Source organism: Ailuropoda melanoleuca, chromosome 4 (assembly GCF_002007445.2).
Source record: "Ailuropoda melanoleuca isolate Jingjing chromosome 4, ASM200744v2, whole genome shotgun sequence".
Lineage (NCBI taxonomy): Eukaryota > Metazoa > Chordata > Mammalia > Carnivora > Ursidae > Ailuropoda > Ailuropoda melanoleuca.
This window is the reverse complement of record NC_048221.1, coordinates 67,939,102-67,964,332: the sequence shown is the minus strand read 5'-3', so window position 1 is coordinate 67,964,332 and position 25,231 is coordinate 67,939,102. Positions and strand designations below refer to the sequence as shown.

At 38.0% G+C, this 25,231-nt stretch overlaps 1 protein-coding gene across 2 annotated transcripts in view; it reads right to left on the bottom strand.

The window, feature by feature from the left end:
* Nucleotides 1-25,231, bottom strand: part of MGAT4A (alpha-1,3-mannosyl-glycoprotein 4-beta-N-acetylglucosaminyltransferase A) — a 121,148-nt gene that overhangs the window by 71,054 nt on the left and 24,863 nt on the right. Inside the window, exons 2-3 of one of the 2 annotated variants that reach the window (XM_011225885.3) lie at nucleotides 5,869-6,036; nucleotides 3,651-3,791 (exon numbers count right to left, since the gene is read on the bottom strand). In XM_011225885.3, the coding sequence (XP_011224187.1) occupies nucleotides 3,651-3,791; nucleotides 5,869-6,036 (309 nt within the window). The remainder of the gene's footprint in view (nucleotides 1-3,650; nucleotides 3,792-5,868; nucleotides 6,037-25,231) is intronic. The other variant, XM_011225886.3, reaches the window with a different exon arrangement.

The window sequence follows — 25,231 nt, the reverse complement described above, 5'->3', positions numbered from 1 at the left end:
TATAAAGTCATCATAAATAAGTCCTGCTTAAAACCCTTCAGTGGCTTCTTTCTGCTCTTAGGATAAAAGCCCAAATCCAAAAATGGTCTGCAAGGTCCTGGATTGTCTGGCTCCAATACATCTCTAGTCTCATCTTACTTATTCCATGTTTCCCCTCACTCTATACTTCATCTACAGTGACCTTTTCATTTTCTAGAACATTCCACACTTCCCTCCTCCATTACAGGGCTTTCGTGATGCTGTCCTCATTTTCTAGAATACTTTTTTTCTCCCATATGGTAGCCGTGATAATGTACCTACCATGTCCATGTCCTGATTCCTGGAATTTGTGAATATATTACCTAACATGGCCAAAGGGATTTTGTGGATGTGATTAAGGATCTTGAGACTGGAAGGTTATCCTGGATTACTCAAATGAACTCACAAGGGTCCTTATGAGAGGAAGGTAGGAGAGTCTGTGAGAGGAGGAGATGTGACAATGTAAGCAAGAGGTCAGAGTCACAGAGAGATCTGCAGATGAAGGAAGGGGTACTAATGAATGCAGCCAGCCTCAAGAAGCCAGAAAAGGAAAGAAGTGGACTATGCCCCAAAGCTTCAGAAGGAACATAGCCTAGTCAACACATCGATTTTAGGACTTCTGGCCACCAAAACTAGAAGATAATAAACTTATGCTGTTTTAGGGCGCTGGGTTTGTGGTAATTTTTACAGCAAAATTAAGCAACGAATATACCCACCTTCACCAGTAACTGCATAGTGCACTGATCTCGGGTCAAATGCATTTTTAAGACTTCCCTAAAATCCTTAATTGAGGCAAATGCCCCTTTTATATATTCTCGAGGCATCCTCTACATCCCCGGTTAAGGCTGTAACGTACAATTATTTACAAAATTGATTATTTGACTCATGCATTCTCCTTTACTAGATCGAAGTTCTACAACACTAGGAACCACATCTAGTTTTGTGCACCAAAGTACCCGGCAAAGTACCTGGCACATAGCAGGCACCCATGGATTTTTTTTCACTTCAGCACAAGAACCACCTGGTGTCCTCTACAAGCAGTAACGCCATTTTGGTAGGTAACCTGTGGAGGGTCTTTCTTCAGCCATCTTGCTCAGCACTAAATGGGCCCTGAATCTGAAGAGCTCTGAGTTTCTTCCAAGACATTTTCTTCTGTTATATATTCGGTTATTTCCTCTCTTCACTCCCTTCTCTCCCTCTGAAATTTCTATTAGATAGGTATTAGAATTTTGGTCTACCCCAGTTCTTTGTGCCTTTTAGGCAACATTCTAGAAAAACTACAAAGCTCAATCTTTCAGATTGCTAATCTGATCTTCAGCTATGTCTACTCCGCTTATTACTCCATCTGTATGGAAAGTTTAAATATAGTCAATGAAATTAGAACACAGAGATATCCAATAGATCCTTTATGAACTGGCCTCTCACCTCTCTAAAATCTATTGATCATGTGTAATTTCTAAATCATAATCTCTTGCTCTGCAAATTCAATTGCCTTGAGTATTAAGTATTCACAATGTGGATTTCCTTAAATATTTTGTAACCCTAGTTGTACAGTATGCCCTTTTACCCATCTGTAGTTGCTGGATCTATTTGTTGCAGCCTGCAAATTTCATGGAAGGATCTAGATATGGTGTGGGTAGGGTGGGCTGGCAATTTTTAGTTCTTCACAAAGGAATTCAAGACCCTCTTTAGACAGTCAGTAGCTGCCTGGAACACATTCTCCCTCTTTAGTCTTAGGAAGACTTAATGGTCTGAGTGCTGTTCCTTATTTAATCAGCCTGACCACTGAAGAACAGAATTTTTAGCAAGAAGCAGTTTTTCTTTGATCTAAAAAACAAAAGGGGCACCTGGGTGCTCAGTTGGTTAAGCATCTGCTTTCGGCTCAGGTCAGAATCCCAGGGTCCTCGGATCAAGCGAGCCCTGCATGGAGCATGCTTTTCCCTCTGCCCCTCCCCTGCTCATGCTCTGTCTCTCAATAAGTAAAGAAAATCTTAAAATAATAACAACAAAACTCCAAAAGTTCTTAATATAAAGTCCCTAAAAAGATTTGCAGTTCCACAAAATCCCAGAAATTACATATGGAATTACTTTCTCTATGTGCCTTTTTCTAAGTAGAAAGTGTACAGCTTTCCTAGGATAGCCAAAGCGTTCTGTGACTCAAAAAAGGTTAAGATCCACTGCTTAAGGATTTAGGAAGATGATTTTAATGTAAATCTGAGGGTTTTCTTGTTTTTTCCAAGTTGTCCGCTTTTTCTACCTCTCAAAAATAGTGCCAGCTTAGTAACAATATTAACTAGTGTAAATCTGGTTGACCAAGATTTCGTTATATTTGTGATTAAGTCATAAACAAATGGAATGGAATAAGCATCTTCAAAAAGTAAGAGAATGTCACAGTCACAAAACAATGAGCTACTGTAGGAGAACCTTCTAGATGTTCTGAAGTTTTACGTGACTTTAAAAATACTTGTACTTTCTTTTCATTTGCTATTCTTACTAATGAAGACATCGTCTAAACCAACAACTGTACTAAATGACTGAGACATCTGACCCAAATAGTGATTATTAAAGGAAGAGATATGATATCAACTTCAGAAATAATTAATGATCAATGTTCTGAAGAAAATAATTTAGAGTACACCACACATCTTGTTAGTCTTTGTACATCCAGCACCTGCTGGATAAATATTTATTGAATCAATACGGAAATGGAAGAATGAGTTAGCCTGAACACGATATTTTAAGAATTATCACTTCCTTAGGAAGGCAGTGTGCAATTTTAAATGATTCATAAAGTAGAAAGATGGCAGAACTAAAAAAAGACAAAATAAAAGCTTATGCTAATAGATCAAATGAGAAAATGCAACACACACACAAAAGTAAAATACCTAAGAACCGTGCTGAATCAAAAGCAGATTAAATCGGCTCTTCAAAAACATTATCACAAAGATGAATTTCAGTATCTATCAAGCAATGGCTTTAACAAAAGACAAAAGACTTACTAGGAGAGCAAAATGATATTTTGCTATCTACATTTTAAAACCTCCAAAGAAAAGATTAACAAAGTCAACATCGAGGAATAAAAATCATGAAAGAAGAAGTAGAGCCCACAAGGAAAATTCAAGCTCTGGCAGTTCTAACAAGAGGGAAAAAATATGCAATAAACTATCTTTTCACTATATTAGAAAAAAAAAAAAGCAAACTGAAGTATTTCTATTATTGCCTGAAAGGTTAAACAAAAATGATTATACGCCTTCCAGCTCTCTAAGAAAAAGCAGGGGCAAACATCAGAAAACCTCTCTTGATGAGACTGTGGGAGCTACTACTGTTGAAAGAAGACACAAGAAAAAAAAAGTCATTTCAATTTTTTTAAAACAGAAAAATTAAAAAGGTTTAAACATTTTTCTGCCCGGAGATGGGGCTTACACCAGATTTCTCATGACGCTTTTCAGCTCTATACTCTGATCATGGAGAAAAATATCTAACCCCTTTGAACGTAAATGAGTCCTAAGTTATTATGCAGAGAGAAGGAATTTTTCTTCTTTGACCTGCCAGGCTTCTGATGGTCAATGTTATAGTCAAAGATCCAATTTAGACCAGCAGTACAACCACAGTAAGAAACAAAATAAACTTACCTCCTGTTCTTCCATTACCGATCTGCAGAGCAGGCTGAAGGCTTCTTTCATTTTGCAATAAATGAGGCAAATGATAATAAATACTTGGCACTTGAAGAGATTTTTTGCTTGTTAACTCCTTTAATAGCTTTAGGGTATTATCTAAAACAGAAAAGCATAATTAATGCACAGGACTGCCTTACTTAACACAAGTTGCTGATTTTACAAATACAGCAGTAGAAATTTGTGCCTTTTAGGGAGCATTATCATATATTATGAGAACTAGAACTAAGGAATTTTCTTTCCTAATTTCATACTTTGGTGAATAAGATCTCCATTTAAAATGAAAAAGGACACTTGCGCAACCAAAGTCTCAGAGTCCCGATGTTGACAGCACTCGAAAGAAGCCACAGTACCGTGAAAAGGCAGAATGCGTTCATCACTCGCCTGAGTTCAGAACTCAGGCCCTGCAGGACACACTCTAAACATGCCACCTGTTTATGAAAATGCAATAAGCACGTTCACCAACAATAACTTTCACTTTCCTTATGCTATTCTATTTTACTGAATTTTCACATGGAAGTTTTTTTTTTTTTTTTCAAAAAAAAATACAATAATTTAAACAGCACAATTTGAGAATGCTCCATAGAGATCCTAACTTCCAAATAATTCTTCCATTTTCCTTGGAGGAGTTAGTAAGGACTTAAAGCCTTGAAGATTTCATGCAAAACTCTATGAAAACTCCATTAAAAATGTGACAAGAAACAAAAATTCACAAAAGAAATGCAAATAACTGTTATATTAACGTTTAATAAAATTAACATTTAATCTCATAAGAAACAATTGTAAATTACAAGACACGAATTTCAACCTATCAACTTAGCATAAGATTAAATAATAATATTAAATATTGGCAATAATGTGATATAGGTTTCAGCTCTTCAGAAGGGCATCGAAAAAACCTACAACATGTCTGCATTATTAATCAATAATTTCCCTTTTAGGAATTTCACTTTTATGCACTCAGTAAATATTCAGTGATGATCTATTTTGTCCCAGGCACTGTGTCATGTGTTTAGAAATGAATAGTTATCAAATCATAGATCCTTATTTTTAAGGGAAGTCATAATTTAATGAAATAATGAAGGGTTACCAGAAATGTGACCAATTTATACACAAAGACATTCATTGCAGTGTTATAAATTGGGGAGAAAAAAAACGACACAGAAAAATCCTATTTGCCTAGTAGTAGAAAAATATTTAACACATTATGGTATATGGTTAACTAACATACAGCCATTGAAAACGGCATTTCCGAAGAATATTCAATGACGCAGTAAAATGCTAATAGCCTAATTCCAAAAGTAAAAATGAGGCTCTAACACACAATCACAATTTGGAAGAAAAACATAAATGGAAAAAAGACTAGAAGGAAACACAAAACGTTAAATCACTTGGCAGCAGGCTTATGAGTGATTTTTTATTACTTATACCATTCTATAATTTTAAATGTTACTGTGCCATGACATACATTTCACAATCAGGAGGCCAAGCACAGAGCATGAAAATTTAAAAATAAGGTCAGGTAGTGAATCTAAGACAAGAGGAATGAATGACAAAGGATAGGAAAAGATGCTGCTAAATGAAAAAGTGTATTAATCTTGAAAGATTACATAAATTTTGAGGCAACTGATTACATACATATGTCAATTTAATTATTAGACTAAGAAAAGCAAAGAAACAGAGAATAACTGGCATTCATCTTACTCTAACCACAAGTTCTTAGAGAAGGAACAGATCAGATACCCCCAAAAGTACACACTGTAATAAAACCAAATTTTTTTTTATAAGTCAGAGATAAGAGTACTAATTGCTTCAAATAGCTCAAAGGTTCTCCAGAGTCTGAGGTCCACACAAGTCACAACATAAAAACACAAAATTAAGTTTTAATCTCATTTGGAATACTTTTTTTAAAGATCTGGCTTTTTGTTATTGTCAGTGAAATTTATACAACTGAAATCTAAATCAATATTACATTACTCTCTTAAAATCAAATTTAGCAATTAATAAAAATTGTTTTATAATTTACCATTATAGGAAAGTTTTGTGTGATGTTTCTCTCTGATAACAGTAGTAAATGCTCATTGATAAGCTACCTCATACAACTTTCAAATAAATAATTTCACATAACCCTTTGAAAATATATTTTTTATAATATAACTAAAAATATCATTTGTACCTGAAAATTTATTTAATGCATCCTTACTTCCATTTGTTTCTGCTTCTACACGCTTGAACTGTTGTACAATGGCATTTAATTCAGAAGAACGCTGTGAGATTCTATGTTCAGCTATTCGAAGACGTTCTTTCAAGGCAAGAAACTCTCGTTGATAAGCAATCAGTTTTTCTAGAAGCAAAACCAAACGTTTTTAATATCTTAAAAAAAACACATAAAACATAACTGTAAGACCAGAAATTTTAAAGTCAAATTTTCCAGAAAGAGATATTCATTTATGTATTGATAGAGAACTAAAAATAAAAAAGAGCCCTAACCAGTTATATATAACAAAGCCTCCATAATGTAATGTTTGTTTGTTTTAGCGTTAGAAAGCAGTTTTTTTTTCCTGAGACTTTCTTTAAATTTTTCTAAATTTAAATTCGACTTAGTAAACATATATTGTATTATTAGTTTCAGGGGTAGAATTTAGTGATTCATTAGGTGCATATAACACCCAGTACTCATTCCATCAAGTGCTCCCATCCCCCACCCACTGCCCCTCCAGCAACCCTCAGTTTGTTCCCTATAGTTCAGTCTCTCATGGTTTGTCTCCCTCTCTGTTTTTGTCTTATTTTTCCTTCCCTTCCCCTGTGTTCATCTGTTGCTCTTAACATCTGTAAGAATGCAAGCACTTTCTACTTAGCACTTACAAAATGTAAAGATAGAGAGAAAAGGACAAAAGTTTTTAGAATTAACACTTCAAGCATAATACTAACATCATTTCTCAAAAGGTTCAAACAACTCGTTTGAATTAAGAAGATGGAGAGGGGCGCCTGGGTGGCACAGCGGTTAAGCGTCTGCCTTCGGCTCAGGGCGTGATCCCGGCGTTATGGGATCGAGCCCCACATCAGGCTCCTCCGCTATGAGCCTGCTTCTTTCTCTCCCTCTCCACCTGCTTGTGTTCCCTCTCTCGCTGGCTGTCTCTATCTCTGTCAAATAAATAAAGAAAATCTTTAAAAAAAAAAAAAAAAGAAGAAGATGGAGAGACGAAGTATTGAAACTGATGATAATATATCGAATAATAAAATGATTATTGCCTCTTTTATAGCATAATCTTTTATTTCCATAGGCTGTTTCCACTGTACTTCCTATTCTGCAAACATTTCCCTAGGCCAGACTTTGGCCAAATTTCTGATTCCTAAACACTCTATCAGACAGATGTAAAATAAACTGGGATGACCCCAGTTAAAAGTCATCCATTTTAATTTGAGAGAATCACAGGTCAGGAAAACCTTGGTCTGGGAAATAAAAGTGGATTTTATGAGGATAAATGTAGGCATTTGAAACAACAGTATCAGACAGCTCAGAAAGACAAAGTGCACATTGAGAAGAGGCTTAAGGACAGAACCTGACATCAAAATCTAAGAGATGGTGAAAGAAAAAGCATTCATGAATCTTGATCAGCAATGCTGAAAGATAGCTGAGGCTCTGGGAGTAATATGAGCAATTTCCACAACCTCATTAAACTAAGAGAAACCCGAACAATGGTTTTCAACTTCTGTATCAAGCTAGATAATCCAAGGCTACTATTTTGACATCTCAACAAAACACACTTTAGAAAGACCACTTTTTATTTAATATCATTATCTCTGCTTTATTCAAGGATAGACACAATAAGAAACAGACTTTCAAAAAATAAATCGGCATGTTTCATAAAGTTAGTCTTAAAAACAGGCAATGATGTTGTTCCTTGTCCCTTACACAAAAGCCCACAGAGTAAACACCTCTTCAGAATTTTGTGGCAGGGAAAAAGAAAAGTCTGTCCTATTCAACCGTCATTCTTCCTTATATTGAACAATGACAGCCATGTAACCAGCTGTATTCCCCCTTAACCTGCTGGCTTTAGGAGGGAAGGAAGGAAAAAGCAGGCTGTGATTAGGTCGGGCAGATAGGGAGCTTCGAGGCACCATCAAGGTCCTAACAACTGACCTGGGTAGTGGTCCAATAAAATTCGTTGTTATACATTCATAGTTTAGGCACTTGTCCATATGCATAAATGCATTAAATAAAAGAAATGTCAAAAAGATACTATTCACAAACACAAAACTATAAACAATTATACTCTAACAAGTTAAACTGTAACATTCATAACGAGAGATACCCAAGATTCATGCAATGAAAACTACAAACCCCTTACGGACACCTCTACCAAAAGAGTAAATGAAGTCATCTCTTAATCCTCAGTGAGAAGACTCAAACTTGTAAAAAGGATAAATTCTACCCTAAGTTAAATAATAAACTCAATTCAATACCTTTCAAAAGAATAATAAAACTCTTTTGGAATATGACCTTTTATATGTGATTCTAAAATTCACCTAGAGGAGAGAATGTGTTTAAAGAGGGGGGGAAAAACAAACAATAAGGGGGAATTTGCTCTGAGATCAGAACACACTAGAAGGTTATAGAAATTAAAGCAGTGTGGACTGTCAGGTCCAGAAAGTGCAGACAAGAGCCGGTGACACCAAGCAGGCTGTGTCCAAAATCAGCACAGGTCAACGGTCCTTTCAGTTCCTCCCTCTTCATGTGAGCAAGTTAAAATCCTCTCCTGAACACTCATGCAGTGCTGAGAGTGTGGTTTCTTGACATCATCCAGCCAAAAGAGAATTAAAACTCTCTGGAGAATAAGTTTAAGACGAACCTAAAACAATCTGGCGTACAGTAAGAAAACACTATTTAAAAACAAAAAACACCACAGGACTTGTCAAAAGGGCACAGCAACCTAACCCACTCACAAGGAAGCAGTTGACCAAAATTAGAGCAGAAATCAATCAATTAGAAACCAGAAGTACAGTAGAGCAGATCAACAGGACTAGAAGCTGGTTCTTTGAGAGAATCAATAAAATTGACAGACCACTGGCAAGACTTATCCAAAANAACTCATTCTATGAGGCTAATATTACCTTGATCCCCAAACCAGGCAAAGACCCCCTCAAAAAGGAGAATTACAGACCGATTTCTCTAATGAATATGGATGCCAAAATCCTCAACAAGATCCTTGCTAATAGAATCCAACAGTACATTAAAAGGATTATCCATCATGACCAAGTGGGATTCATACCTGGGATGCAAGCATGGTTCAACACTCGCAAATCAATCAATGTGATACATCATATCAACAAGAAAAGACTCAAGAACCATATGATCCTCTCAATTGATGCAGAAAAAGCATTTGACAAAATACAGCATCCTTTCCTGATTAAAACCCTTCAGAGTGTAGGAATAGAGGGTACATTTCTCAATCTCATAAAAGCCATCTATGAAAAGCCTACTGCAAGCATTATTCTCAATGGGGAAAAGCTGGAAGCCTTTCCCTTAAGATCAGGAACACGACAAGGATGCCCACTCTCGCCACTATTATTCAACATAGTACTAGAAGTCCTTGCAACAGCAATCAGAAGACAAAAAGGGATCAAAGGTATCCAAATCGGCAAAGAAGAAGTCAAACTGTCTCTCTTTGCAGATGACATGATACTCTATATGGAAAACCCAAAGGAATCCACTCCCAAACTATTAGAAGTTATAGAACAATTCAGTAAGGTGGCAGGATACAAAATCAATGCCCAGAAATCAGTTGCATTTCTATACACGAATAACGAGACTGAAGAAAGAGAAATTAGGGAATCCATCCCATTTACAATAACACCAAAAACCATGCGTTACCTTGGAATTAACTTAACCAGAGACGTAAAGGACCTATATGCTAGAAACTATAGATCACTTTTGAAAGATATTGAGGAAGACATAAAAAGATGGAAAAATATTCCATGCTCATGGATTGGAAGAATTAACATAGTTAAAATGTCCATACTACCCAGAGCAATCTACACTTTCAATGCTATCCCGATCAAAATACCGAGGACATTTTTCAAAGAACTGGAACAAATAGTCCTTAAATTTGTATGGAACCAGAAAAGGCCCCGAATCTCCAAGGAACTGTTGAAAAGGAAAAACAAAGCTGGGGGCATCACAATGCCGGATTTCGAGCTGTACTACAAAGCTGTGATCACAAAGACAGCATGGTACTGGCACAAAAACAGACACATCGACCAATGGAACAGAATAGAGAACCCAGAAATGGACCCTCGGCTCTTTGGGCAACTAATCTTTGATAAAGCAGGAAAAAACATCCGGTGGAAAAAAGACAGTCTCTTCAATAAATGGTGCTGGGAAAATTGGACAGCTACATGCAAAAGAATGAAACTTGACCACTCTCTCACACCATACACAAAAATAAACTCCAAATGGATGAAAGACCTCAATGTGAGACAGGAATCCATCAAAATTCTAGAGGAGAACATAGGCAACAACTTCTATGACATCGGCCAGAGCAACCTTTTTCACGACACATCTCCAAAGGCAAGAGAAATAAAAGATAAAATGAACTTATGGGACTTTATCAGGATAAAGAGCTTCTGCACAGCCAAGGAAACAGTCAAAAAAACTAAGAGACAGCCCACGGAATGGGAGAATATATTTGCAAAGGACACCACAGATAAAGGACTGGTATCCAAGATCTACAAAGAACTTCTCAAACTCAATACACGAGAAACAAATAAACAAATCATAAAATGGGCAGAAGATATGAACAGACACTTTTCCAATGAAGACATACAAATGGCTAACAGACACATGAAAAAATGTTCAAAATCATTAGCCATCAGGGAAATTCAAATCAAAACCACACTGAGATACCACCTTACGCCAGTTAGAATGGCAAAGATAGACAAGGCAAGAAACAACAATTGTTGGAGAGGATGTGGAGAAAGGGGATCCCTCCTACATTGTTGGTGGGAATGCAAGTTGGTACAGCCACTCTGGAAAACAGTGTGGAGGTCCCTTAAAAAGTTAAAAATTGAACTACCCTATGACCCAGCCATTGCACTACTGGGTGTTTACCCCAAAGATACAGACGTAGTAAAGAGAAGGGCCATATGCACCCCAATGTTCATAGCTGCATTGTCCACAATAGCCAAATCATGGAAGGAGCCGAGATGCCCTTCAACAGATGACTGGATTAAGAAGCTGTGGTCCATATATACAATGGAATATTACTCAGCTATCAGAAAGAACGAATTCTCAACATTTGCTGCAACATGGACGGCACTGGAGGAGATAATGCTAAGTGAAATAAGTCAAGCAGAGAAAGACAATTATCATATGATTTCTCTCATCTATGGAACATAAGAACTAGGATGATCGGTAGGGGAAGAAAGGGATAAAGAAAAGGGGGGTAATCAGAAGGGGGAATGAAACATGTGAGACTATGGACTATGAGAAACAAACTGAGGACTTCAGAGGGGAGGGGGTGGGGGAATGGGATAGACTGGTGATGGGTAGTAAGGAGGGCACGTATTACATGATGCACTGGGTGTTATACGCAACTAATGAAGCATGGAACTTTACATCGGAATCCGGGGATGTACTGTATGGTGATTAACATAATATAATAAAAAAAAATCATTAAAAAAAAAGGGGCACAGCAAGGGACCTGAGGGGCTCGTCACCAGATTGGGGGCGATTTAAGTACAAAACAAATATCGATAGTAACAGATGAGGGAGATGGGTTTCTTAGAGCAGAATGCCAACCACTAAATGTAGAAGGAATGATGAATGTTGGAAAATCACCATTCTGCAACCATCACAGCAATGACTGATTCAGGCAAGAACTGAAAATGGACGCTAAGACTGGCGGGGGAAGCACGCTGAGCAACGGTATAGATATGCCACCTCAGAGCGTCTCCGTACAAAGTACTCGTGCATTCACACAGGGCAAAACATGCTGATTTTACCAGGAGACAAGTGGCAGATAATTTTCCTTAAGCGATCAAAGTTTACCTCAGCAGCCAGAAAACGGATGTGAGGTGCCTCCTGACGTGAGGCGCGGTATTCCTGCCAAAAATGCATAATCTGAATCTAATCTCGAGGAAACATCAGACGCATCCAAACTGAGAGACAAGGTACAAAACAAAAAGCTGGTACTATAAAAAATGTCAAGGTCATCGAAGACAAAGGCTTGTGAGGAACTGCCGCAGATGAAGGGACTAAAGGAGACGGGTCCTGGGCTGAATCCTGGACCAGAAAACTACACGCTACAAAGAACATTACTGGAAAAGAATAACAGAATACAGGCTATAGACTAGATATTATACCAATGTTAAATTCCCTAAATTGGATACTCATAGCAGAGTTCCTTCTTCCTAAGAAATCGACATTAAATTAGTTAGGGGTAAAAAGGCATGATTTCTGTAATTTATACCCTAAAAACAAACGAATTATCTACATATAGAAAGATGATAGAGGCAAAATAGTCACAATAGAGGAAATGTATAGAAAAGTCATTTTGCACTGCCCTAGTAACACTTCTTGTTTGAAACTTTTCAAAAAAAAAAAAACAAGTTTTTAAAAAGTAAGCTGGAGGACTGGATGGCACACAGGTTAGGTCTTTTCACAGCGCCTGACTGGGAATGCGGGATATGGACCTGAGCGCAGTCTCTGTCCCTTTACGCATTTTCTTGGTACTTCATGAAACCACCTTCCCAGAGGCCAGCTTCACAAAGCAGGGAGAGTAACAAGTACCAGCAGAGAAATGCCCCCATCCCTAATTCCAAAACACTGCCCTGCTTTGAGGTGACCTGCCACACTTCTGGAAAGATCCCTTGGGCCTATGAAGTGCTGGATCAAGTCCTAATTATTTTCTTTCAGCCCAGATGCTAGTGCTGTTGTTAGCCCAAAACCCACAGCTATGAAACGGCCCCAAATGGGTCATTTATCAACTCTCACATCCATCCTTGGTTTCTATATTAAAAGGATTCTCTCCATGATATCAGAGCAAGTCCATACTTCACACCATGTCAGTGACAGAGTATGTGTGGTAAAGCCCTCAGCAAGACCTGCTAGGAATACCACAGAACGCTGTTGGCTCCTCTCAACAGAAAGGAGTGACATATAATCTCCCCACAGCCCTTCTACGAGTGCAGTACATCCTCCATCATCTACCGAAACACAGGCTCACTAGTGACTTCTAGAATTTTCTCTACCTCTATTTCCCATAGTATTACACTGCTCCCTTGAGGAGAGTGATGTATCATCCCAGGAGTTCAGTTCAAACTTCAGAATAGACCAAAAAAAACCCCTTCAAATTAATGATCACATGTTTGACAATTCTCTGTTCTCAACATTAGTAACACAATTCTTATTTTTGCTTTTCTTTAATCATTCCCTTCAGTTTCTATTGGGGGATTGGCAGGAAACCGTGTGGGAACTCTTATACTATCGTCTTACTGGGAAGTGCCTAGTTTTATTTGTTTTGTTTTTATTGTGAAAGTTAATCTAACTTTTGTTAATTGCAGAAAATTATATATCCAGATAAGACAATGAAAGTACAAATCATGTTGTGTGAATCTAAGACTCTGAAACATACAAAATTTCCAAAGAGACCACTTTAATTCCTTCAAAGCAAATAATCAAGCCAGTTTTCCTGGGAAAAGTATGCCTTTAGGTCCTCAAAGACTTATTAGATTGAACCATATGAAACTGCTGATATTTGATCATTTTTGACAAAAATGTCAATCTCACATGGTTAAACAATGTAAAAATCACAGCTTTGGGCTCAACAATTTAAAAATGTGTGAACAATATAGATGAAAAATTGACACACAAAAAAGGTACTAAAAACAAATACCCAATACATATTATATAAAAACAGAACAAAAAACTTCATTTTTCAAGCAATAGTACCTCTTTATTATCAAGATGTAGGGGATACTACTGAATTCTATGAGCTAACATTAAAAACTGGCTTTTATATTAAAATTAAAATTACCAAAAATTAAACCACTTTTAAATTTCTTAATTTTAAAATACATTAAACAATAAAATTCTAGCACTGGGAAGAATGTTGATAAGTAATGTGGTCCATCCCTCTGTCCTTTCGTACTACAATGAATTATTCCAAACAGATAAATATTTATTTATGAGGAGCTCCCTTAGAAATATATTCCACAATTTGACAAGCTTTACTTTTCAGAAGTCATTGTCTTTGAAAAACACTTCCCCTCACATTCATCATTCTTAGACAAACATTTAAAAAAAAAAAAAAAAAAAAAAATAAAAAAAAAAAAAAAAAAAAAAAAAAAAAAAAAAAAAAAAGAAGGCCCAGATGAAATTATGGGCAGTTTCCCATTTAAAAATCTCTTAAAAAATAAAAGAACTGGATTCAGAAAGGGTTTAGAAGAACTAGTGTAGAAAAGCCAAAAGACAAGGGAGCAGGAGTCCAAATGACATCGGTTGAATGGAATTTGAACAGACAATTCTAATTAGAATGGATATAGCTAAAAGTTACAAACAAGACAAGGTATCTCATTCTCTAACATTCCCATGCATAAGAACCACCTGGAAGAAATTGTTAAAACACCAAATTCTGGACCCCACCTCCAGAGATTTTGATTCAGGTCTGACACGGTGCTTAAGAATTTTAAACAAGCGGGGCATCTGGGTGGCTCAGTTGGTTAAGTATCGGACTCTTGACTTCAGCTCAGGTAATGATCTCGGGGTTGTGATAGGAGCCCTACATTGGGCTCCATGCTGGGTGAGGAGCCTGCATAAGACTCTCTTTCTCCCTCTGCCCCACCTCTCTTAAAAAAAAAAAAAAAAAGACTTCAAACAAGCTCCAAGGTGATGCTGAGACACCCACTGAGCAGCACTGAGGTAACAATACTGTCCTCAAAGTAGGTCTAGACTCAAGCAGCCTGGAAATTTGTGTAGTTCTGCTCTACTACTAGCTGCTTCTCCTCTCTCTGGCTTACATGTCCCCTTCGATGGACAGAAGGGGGTCATTAAAATGTTCAGGAAATAATCCTCAAGATTACACTTGGGGCACAGAGGGGTTTCAAAATAGCCAGTCGACACCTACTTCCAAGGTCCTCTTAAGAATTATGTAGAATTACCAAATCATCCCCTGTTCCTGGAGTATTCCACTCAGGATCCACCATATAAGCATGGATTAGAAAAAGATCGGCACCTTCCTAAACTCAAAAGGGAAAATGGAGCTCACAGATATACAGAATCATATACTTTATTTAAATTAAAACAATGAGTAAAATTCCTTTGTTCCCCTACATAATGTTTTCACTATGCTTACAAAACAGAATCCTAACTAGTGAATGAATACCAGATAAGCTATGGTTGAGAAGTTTTCTGGAATAAAATCACTTTTTGTGAATTGTCCCCTAAGTAATATAATCATTAACAATGTCATTCAAAACAGACTTCCAGGTAGAGGTTTATTAAGGGTTAAAATCTATCCACTGAAGCACAATCCCTTAAGATAATCAAACGATGCTGCATATATGTGTTCCAACAAACTCCTAGAAATATTTTCTTAATCTAAATAGCTGCAAATCATTTTCCTCAATTTCTTGGAAGACAGGGCAATCTCTTTTCAGCAATTATCCTTAGGTCCCAAATTCCATTATCATAGTGAAATGAGACGAAAAAACAGTAAATTGCATAACTTAGGATAATGCTTACTACAGTATACTTAGCCATATGTTTATAACCATTCTTTACTTTCAAAATATATCAACAATAACTTCATTAAACCTGATTCTTAAAAAGTCAACAAGCTATAAGGAGCTTGGAGTAAAAATTATCAGACAGTTATGAACTCTTTTCCTTGAGTACTTAAAACTTATTAGCAGATGTTTTCCAAAGAAGTGCTTTGTACCCAAAGGAAAAATTGTATTCTGAAAGATACAATGGTACGTGTTTTCCCTCGAAGAATCACTCCAGACAGAGCATTACATTCTACATCAGAATCATCTTTATTTAAAAAGCAGAATACTGACCATTAGCCAGTCCTACACTATGGACGCTACCCTACCAACAAACACCGTGCCCTCTTTCCGTATCTCCCTGGCTAGATCTGGTTATTCCTATTATGACCTATTTCATGCTATCTTCTTCCCTCTCTCTTTACTTTCCTCTTGTTTCTTATTTTCCACCTTTCCCTCCTAATACTCTTCTGCAAAACCCTTCTCAAATTCTTGTGTTTCTTCCTGGACTTTTCATTTTCATCCACAAACTTCACATCTCTCTCTTCACATCTCTCATCTTTCTTCCTTCATATTACCCTCATTCCCCCATCCACCCTGCAATATCCCCACCTTTTCTGCTGTGTTTGTTTTAAATTACTAAGTACTTTTTTCTCCAATGGACATAAGTGGTCCACTTGCCTGGAGACACTAATTTTGTTGTCTTTTGTCTCACTTGAGAATTTAGGGTTCTTCCTTCTTGGAACCACAATGGCTAAATAAATAAAGAAAGAAAACATTTCACAATTACTCAATAAATCAGAAAATGAATATGGAGAGACAGGGAATATCACTCTAAACTCCAATAATGTTGGTGAAATTGATTATAGAAGTGAAATCTCAGACTAAGACTCTTCGGATGACAATATCATGAATGAATTTTATCAAGTTCAAGAGCAAGACTGCCAGTTACAGATCAAAACAGAGATCCCTCTAGACTTCCCACTAAGTATAATAAAAACCCTGGACATTACATATCACAAATACAAAGAAGACTCAAAGGTAGAAAAGCCAGATAGAGGGGACAGTGCAACCCAAGGAACAACACAACAGCGAGTTCTCTGAGTCTCTTATTTTTACTTCATATATTCCAGATTAAGTACTGGAGAAATCAGCATCCTGGAAACACCACAGGAGCACACAAAAACACCCCAAGAAAACCTTGCTCTCCCCAGACAAAGGACTAAGGATGGAGCAACCTAGCAACAGAGAAAACTTTTAGACAATAACTACTATATTTCTGACCAAAAAACATGAAAAACAACCATGGTCCCATCTCCACCCCACTGGCAAAAGCCAATCATGGAGTGTAGACCTCTAGCTCTGTATACACACACACACACACACACACACACACACCAGGGTGATATCAGAAAAGACTGTGTGTGGGGTATCTGGATGGTACAGTCAGCTGAGCAACCAACTCTTGGTTTCAGCTCAGGTCATGATCTTGGGCTCATGAAATCAAGCCCAACAAGAGTCTCCATGCTCAGCATAGAGTCTACTTCAGATTCTCTCTCCCTCTGCCCCTCATGCTCTCTTTTTCTCTAAAATAAATAAATAAATCTTAAAAAAAAAAAAAAAGGAAAAGACTGTGTGAAGAGTGAGGACTTACATTTTCTTTCAGCAGTAATGTGCCCCCTGCAATGCATTATCAGGAGAGGCCACATGGAAAGCAGTAACAGGGTACTTACCCCTCTGCCAGCCAAAGCTGGTGTCATCAGAGGACGAATAGGGAACCAATCTCCCATCCGTGCACAACAGTAATGAGGAGTCCCTTCCCACCGGGTATCAACACAGGCCAAGGAAGGACGGACTTCTACCTCACCACGCAGTAATAAGATGGCACTCCACCTTCCCTCCAAATCCAAAAACGGTGTCAGAAAAGATCAGTTAAGGAGCACCTGAGTGGCTCAGTCGGTTAAGCATCTGACTTTCGCTCAGGTCATGATCTCGGGGTCCTGGGATCGAGCCCCACATCAGGCTCCCCATTCAGTGAGGAGTCTGCTTCTCTCTCTCCTTCTCCCTCTGCCCCTCTCCCTGATCATGTTCTATCTCTCTCTCAAAAAAATCGAAAGAAAGGAAGAAAGAAAGAAAGAAAGAAAGAAAGAAAGAAAGAAAGAAAAAGAAAGAAAGAAAGAAAAAGAAAGGAAAGACAAAAGGCCAGCTAAGACAGACAACTTAAACAAGACCCAGAGTCTCATAACATAATAGCCAAAATGCCCTGGCCTAGATAGCTGAAAATCACCCATCATACTAAGAATCCGGAAAATCTCAAACTGAAAGAGAAAAGACAATCAGTACATGCCAATACCAAGATGACACAGATGTTGGAATTATCTGATAAAGATTTTAAAGCAACCATTGTAAAAATGTTTCAACAGGCAAATTTTAAAAAATGAAGAAAAAAAAAAAAGAAACCCTATGCAAAGAAATAGAAGACAGAAGTTATAGAAACAAATGAAAATTTTAAAACAGAAAATACCATAACTGAAATTTAAAAAATTTAATGTATGGACTGAATAGCAGAATGAAGAAGAAAGAAGAAAGTGTCAGTGAATCTTGAGAAAGACAACCAAAATTGCCCAATCTGAACAACAAAGAGAAAACAGACCAGAAAAAAAATTTTAACAGTCTCAGGGACGTTTGAAACTATAACAAAAGATCTAAGATCTAACATTCCCATCAACAGAGTCCCAGAAGGAAAAAAACAAAGAGAGTGGGGTGGGGAAAATATTAGAAAAAAGAACTGCTAGAATTTCCCAAATTTGGCAAAAGATGTCAACACACATAAAGATGTCAGAAGCTGAGAAAATAACAAAAAAGATAAGCCCAAAGAAACCTATACCAAGAAATACCACGAATGAACTTCAGAAAACTAGAGACAAAAAATCTTGACAGCAGCCAGAGACATGACACATTATCTACTGGAAAAAAAAATAATAATAATTTGAATAACTGCAGATTTCTCCTCCGAAATCATGGCAGCCAGAAAGAAGTGGCATGACATTTTTCAAGTACAGGGAAAAAAAAAAAAAAAAGAACTATCAACCCCAAATACTGCATCTGGCAAAACTATCAAATCAAGACATTCTCAGACAAAGGAAAACCAGTGGAAATGTTCATCAGCAAACCCACCCTAAAAAAATGGCTAAAGGAAGTCCTTGAAATGGAAAGGATAAAAGAAGTAATCTTGGACCATCAGGAAGGAAGAAAGAACCAGAAGAGCAAAAATAGGGTAAACACAACACACATAGCTGCTCTTTTCAAGGTTGCCAAATCATGTTTGGTGGTTAAAGCAAAAAGTATAACATCGTCTATGTACATTCTCTACGTAGGGAACATATTTTAAAACAATTATAAACTGTGGAGGGTAAAGGGGCTTTAAACGCAGGAAGTTTCTACCTTTCACTCAAACTGATAAAATGCCAATAGCAGCAGACTGCAATAAGTTATATACGTATAACACCTAGAGCAACCACTAAAATATCTATACAAAGGGATACACTCAAAACACTGCAGATAAATAATAATGCAGGGGCACCTGGGTGGCACAGCGGTTAAGCGTCTGCCTTTGGCTCAGGGCGTGATCCCGGCGTTATGGGATCGAGCCCCACATCAGGCTCCTCCTCTAGGAGCCTGCTTCTTCCTCTCACTCCCCCTGCTTGTGTTCCCTCTCTCGCTGGCTGTCTCTCTGTCAAATAAATAAATAAAATCTTAAAATAATAATAATAATAATAATAATAATGCAATTTTTAAACATTCAAGCAACCCTTAAGAAGTCAGGAAAATAAACAGAGGAACAACAGAAAAAGAGGGAATAGTGACTAAAAATAAAATGACCAGACTTTATAAAGCCTAACATCACTAATCACATTAAATGTTAATAGTCTAAAAATACCAATTAAAAGAGAGATTGATAGAGTGGATTAAAAATGCATAATCCAGGGGCGCCTGGGTGGTACAGCTGGTTGAGCCTCTGACTCTTGGTTTCAGCTCAGGTCCTGATCTCAGGGTTGTGGGACTGAGTCCCACAAGGGCTCTGTGCTCAGCAGGGAGTCTGCTGTGACTCTCTCTCCCTTTCCCCCTGCCCGTCCATCCCCATTCTTTTTCTCAAAAATAAAAATAAAATCTTTAAAAAAAATACATAATCCAATTATATGCTCTTTGTTCCATGCCATGGAATCTCACTCAGAAATAAAAAGGAACACAGGGCGCCTGGGTGCTCAGTCAGTTAAGCGTCTGCCTTCAGCTCAGGTTGTTATCCCCAAGTCCTGGACTCGTCCTGGAATCGAGCCTGGCATTGGGCTCCCCACTGATCAGGGAGTCTGCTTCCCCTTTTACCCTTCTCCCTCATTGTGTATTCTCTCTATCAAATAAATAAAATCTTTTTTAAAAATGAAAATTAAAAAAGAATTAAACTACTCAAACATCCAACAACTTGGGTGGACTTCAATTACGCTGAGTGAGAAACGTCAACTGTAGAAGATTGCATACTCTATGATTCCATTTGTATAAATTTTCAGCATGACAAAGTTATGGTAAAGAATAACAGATTAGTGGTTGCCAGGAGTCAGGGAGGTGGGGAGAAGCAGGGGTGACTATAAAGGGGTAGCACAAGGGAGATCTTTATGGTGACAAAATTGTTCTTTACCTTGGTGGCGGTGGTGGTGGTTATGAGAATCTGTACAAGCAATAATATGGTAGAGAATTATACAGTATACACACCCATGGTACCAACATCAGTTTCCTGACTTTGGCATTGTACATTACACATACATAACTTATCGTAAGAAGTAACCATTACAGAGGAATGGGTGAAGGTTACATTGTATCCCTCTGTACCATCTGCAGCTTCCTGTAATTCTATAGTTATTTCATTTATTTATTTTTTTTAAAAGATTTTATTTATTTATTTGACAGAGATAGAGACAGCCAGAGAGAGAGGGAACACAAGCAGGGGGAGTGGGAGAGGAAGAAGCAGGCTCATAGCAGAGGAGCCTGATGTGGGGCCCGATCCCATAACGCCGGGATCATGCCCTGAGCCGAAGGCAGACGATTAACCGCTGTGCCACCCAGGCGCCCCTCTATAGTTATTTTAAATATTTTTTTTAAAAAGCAAAACAAAACAAAAAGAAAGGATGAACAATAATTTCTAGGGACAAAAAGGAAATACAGCATTTTCATCCAGTTGGTCATACAACTGGACGGATATCCTCAAAATATCTGCCATAAAAAGTGAGAACATCCTGTTTTGCTAAAAGGATGATAATGGTATTCTCTTGTCTAGCACATATGTGTGCAACATTTACGGCATTAGTTCCTAAGTAAACAAATGGTAAAGGCTAACTCGCATACAAAGTGATTAAAAAGAGATGATGTGGAAATAAAAAGACTTCACTGGGTTCATCATTCTGTTGTTTATCAATTTAATAACAAAAATGTTTTGCAATTAAGAAGTGAATAAGACAGCATCTTCTCTTTAACAAAATTATCAGCCACCGAAGTTTCCTAAAGTTTTGTGTTTTGATGACTGAAGTGCAAAAGAACTAGAAGTAATGATGAGTTAGGACCTATTAAAGATGTGTTTAAAATCAAGTATTAGGATTTACAAGCAGGGTGTGTTCCAGATTCATGCATGAGAGTTGATGAGCAGCTAGTTGTGTTCAAAGGACATTACCCACTTCAGTTTGTACACCTACCAAACCAGAAAAACGCAATAAAAATTTGGCTTTGCTAAATTTAAATTATTAAAATTTACAATATAGTTGTTTTTCACTACCCTGCCAACTCCATCCACAGTTCACCCCTTCCCACATGACCTCAGGCAAACCTCAACATTTGGGGTTCGTACTGGAACCACGCTGCGGAAGGTACAGAGGATCAGTGAATCCAACAAGCGTATCTCATGATTTACTCCACTCCAACAAAGCAACCTATTAGAGCAACAGCCCATCTACACTGTTAATCCAACTCTCCTTCTCTTTCGTCTAATGACCGAAGGGCACACAGAGAGGATGGCCCTACTCATACAGGTATCAGGCCGTGCAGTTGCTACAAAACACATACCCTGAAATTCTCCTGTACAGGATAAGCACACTTCTCAAAAACTCCTTAGGCCCTCTCTGAAGTTTTTCATACACTCTGAAATTTCACCGTAATTTGCCTACCGTGGTGCTCATCTATCCTCACTTCTTCACACGGAAGCCACTGTAAACCCTCATTTTACCCTTCACCTGGATTAGAACATAACTCTTCTCCAACCTTCTGGTATTTCCCTCCAGCTATTTTCTGGATGGTGACATGGCTTCCCTTCCAAACTGGAAACCCTTAAGTGACTCCCTGCTGAACTCTCTAACATTATCTGTAATGTCATTTAGGATTATTTCTTCCTTCCACAGTATCAAACTGCTTGGGTCCCTCCAAACCCACTATGAGTTTTACCCTTCCCGTGCATGCTGTCTGCTTATCAGACCTACCCTTCTCTTCCTTCATCCGATGAAATTCCACTCATCCTTCAAAATACTCTTTGGTCGTCTTCCCTATGAAGCTTTCTCTGACCTCTATCCTCTGTTTAGTTCCTCTTTATCTTTTTTCTAACGATGAGAGAGAGAGAGAGAGAGAGCAGGGGAGGGGCAGAGGGAGAGGGAGAGAAGCAGACTCCCCACTGAGCGTGGAACGATGTGGGGCTTGATCTCACAACCCTGAGATCATGACCTGAGCTGAAATCAAAAGTCAGAGGCTTAACTGACTATAACTCCTCTTTATCTTAATTGCACTCCTATTTTAATTCTATTACACTGTACTATATTTACATACATATCTCCTTTTCCCTACTAAACTGTGAGTTCCATGATGATAAATATGTCAGGAATTCCCAAGACCACACCCTGGTTCACCAACTCAAGAGAAGGACTCCCAGTACTCAGCATACGGTCATATAAGCAAAGAGAAAAGGCACAGGGGTGGAAGTCTGAAGGAAACCAGGTACAAGCACCCAGGTCTTCTGCCAGTGGAGTAATACAGGACACACTTAATTCCTCCTGCAATGAATTCTGACAACACATGCAAAGTGTCATCTACCAGTAAAGCTCACTAGAGACTCAGTGCCCAAGGCTGTTATTGGAGGCTAGTCATGTAGGCAAGCTCTGCCTAGCACATACCAAAATCAGGCTCTAAGAAGGAAAGCAGATGTTCAGCATAAACCAAATTGCTTGTACAAATAATTTAGGCACAATAAGCCACTCTTATCATGCAGGGTAAATTTTATATCAGTGTTTACCAGCCAAGTTCCCAGATGAGAGCACAGAGGTCCAGCCTTGCAAGCAGGCCTTTCTAATGATAAGCAGTCTCAAATCTGTTGTTAACGCTTTACAGCAAGAATCACATTTTAGATTTATTTCCCCCTAAACGTCAATGCCTTGTAGAATGCTGGGTAATAAGTAGCTATGCCAGTGAACTGCAAATATTCTTAAATTAAAAGAAAAGAAATTATTGTAAGAAACTGATATGTATAAAACTTGACATAGCGTTATTTATATGGTTAAGCTAATGATGGTAATTATATAATAGAATGTTTTGGACCCACTTAAAACCATGACATGGGAAACATCTCTGATATATTAAGCAAAAACGTAGGTTATACAATGTGTCCAATATGATACCAATTACATTTATATTTAGTATAGTAGCTCTCAAGCTTTTCAGTCTCAGAACTCCTTCACACTCTTCAAAATTAGAGGACCCCAAAGACCTTTTGTTTCTGTGAATTAGAGCTATTGATATTTACCATGTTAGAAATTAAAACCAATTAACATGTAAAATATGTAAAATTATTTTAAAAACTAACCCTTTACATGTCAACATAAATATATTTTACAAAAAATAACTATTTTCTAAAATAAAAATTTAGTAGAGTGATATTTGCTCAAATCCCTCTAATGTCTGCCTTAACAAAATACAGCTGAACACTCACAGCTGAACACTCATAGCTGCTTCTGCTATTTCTTTGAAATGAAATAACCAAATTACTTATCAGTCTTTTTACAAAAATAGTCTTGACTTCATGAACCTCCTGAAAAGGTCCCAGGAATCCTCATGTCCTTGAACCACACTGTGAGAACTGCCAGTCCAGAAAAATGAAAGAAAATATATGAAAAACGTTTACATAGTTCTACCTGCCAGATTCCACTGACTAGCATTCTATTTCAGATTTCTGTCCATTTATAGTCTATTAAGTAAGACTGATCTGATAGCTTTTTTTTTAATGCTATTCTTGTCCACTACCAGTTTAAAGGTGCAACACACTTATCCATGTACTTCATTAAACAATGGAGCCTAGAACTGGACAATTACTCATATCCCCAAAGCCTGGCTGGCAGTCTTCCAAAAGCATCACAAAAAATTCATTAGCTAATGTTCTGTAATAATCCAGTGTTCTCAATTTAGTCCTCCTCTAATATGTCAACCATGAATAATATCCTTTCAGAGTTAAGAATACGTCAAGCATAGATTTCCACACAACCTCTGGGCATAGCACCTGCTTAAGCAGCTTTCCAACCCGGAAAAATTAGATTAGGAAAAGGTTTTAGGAAACGGATGGTAGCCAACGAAGCTGAACATAAAATACTACCACACCAAGCCCAAAGGCTAAATCTGCCAACTTTAATATATAAATAAGAAAGGTGACTGGCCTACCTGGCAGAATTTAGGTCTACATTCTAGCCCCTCTTCAGGTTCTGTTTTAAAATTAAGTCCTTATTTATAATACCTCAGATATTAAAGAGTTCTCTTTCCTTTCTTTCTTCTTCTTTTTTTTTTTTTTTTTTAGAAATTCAATATGGCAAAAACTTTATGCCATGATTTTATGTGAATATATTTAGAGCCTGAAGAATCTTAGGTGTAATGGGTCTCAGGCCTGCCTACAAATCAAAATCACCTGACAGAACATTTAAAAAATGCCCAAGGGACTTCTAACTTCTACCATAACAGACTGAGGAGGCCCACAGCTCCTCTTCCTAACAGCAACTGTAAAGCTAGCCAAACGAGTCAAAAACAACCATTTCAGTGCTCTGGAAATCAACCAGAGACATACCAAATTCAAATTGTTTATGCATGAAAACACTGCACTTTGAGTAAGAACACAATAGGTACGTGACTTTTTTGCCAGGAGCTGCCCTCATCCCACCTCAGGTGTATCCCTTCAGAAGTTCAACAAGGCGGGAGGAGGCCTTGAAACCAGCAGATTCACGGTCACGGCCAGAGGGGACTCACTTGATTTGGAATGTGGGTCAAAGGGGCAATCTCTGAGGCAAATGAAAGGGACGGTCAGTGTCTCCGTCAGCCTGAGGCTGCTGTACAATATGGAGCAGGCAACGGATGACGGACAGATCAGCCAGGAGGCGTAATGAGAAGTTCCAAGAGTAAGACAGCTACAGGGAGCTTAAAAAGCTCTTCATAGTTGAGGTTGACGGGAGGCTGTAAGCATGCAGAGCAGAAACCAGAGTGGGTCCGAGCCACCCACACACGCCTGGCTGACAGAACCCATGAACACACACAGAGGACCTGACATAGAGGCAAGGGGAAAGTAAAGCCAAGGCAGACTGGAAAACAGCCTGAAGTATGACTGCTCCACAAGTACCCATCAGCAGAGAAGGGAGGCCTTACTGGCTCAAAATGACTACAACACCCGACCCATCTTTGGCTGAACACTCTTCTATACGCTTAAAAAGAAA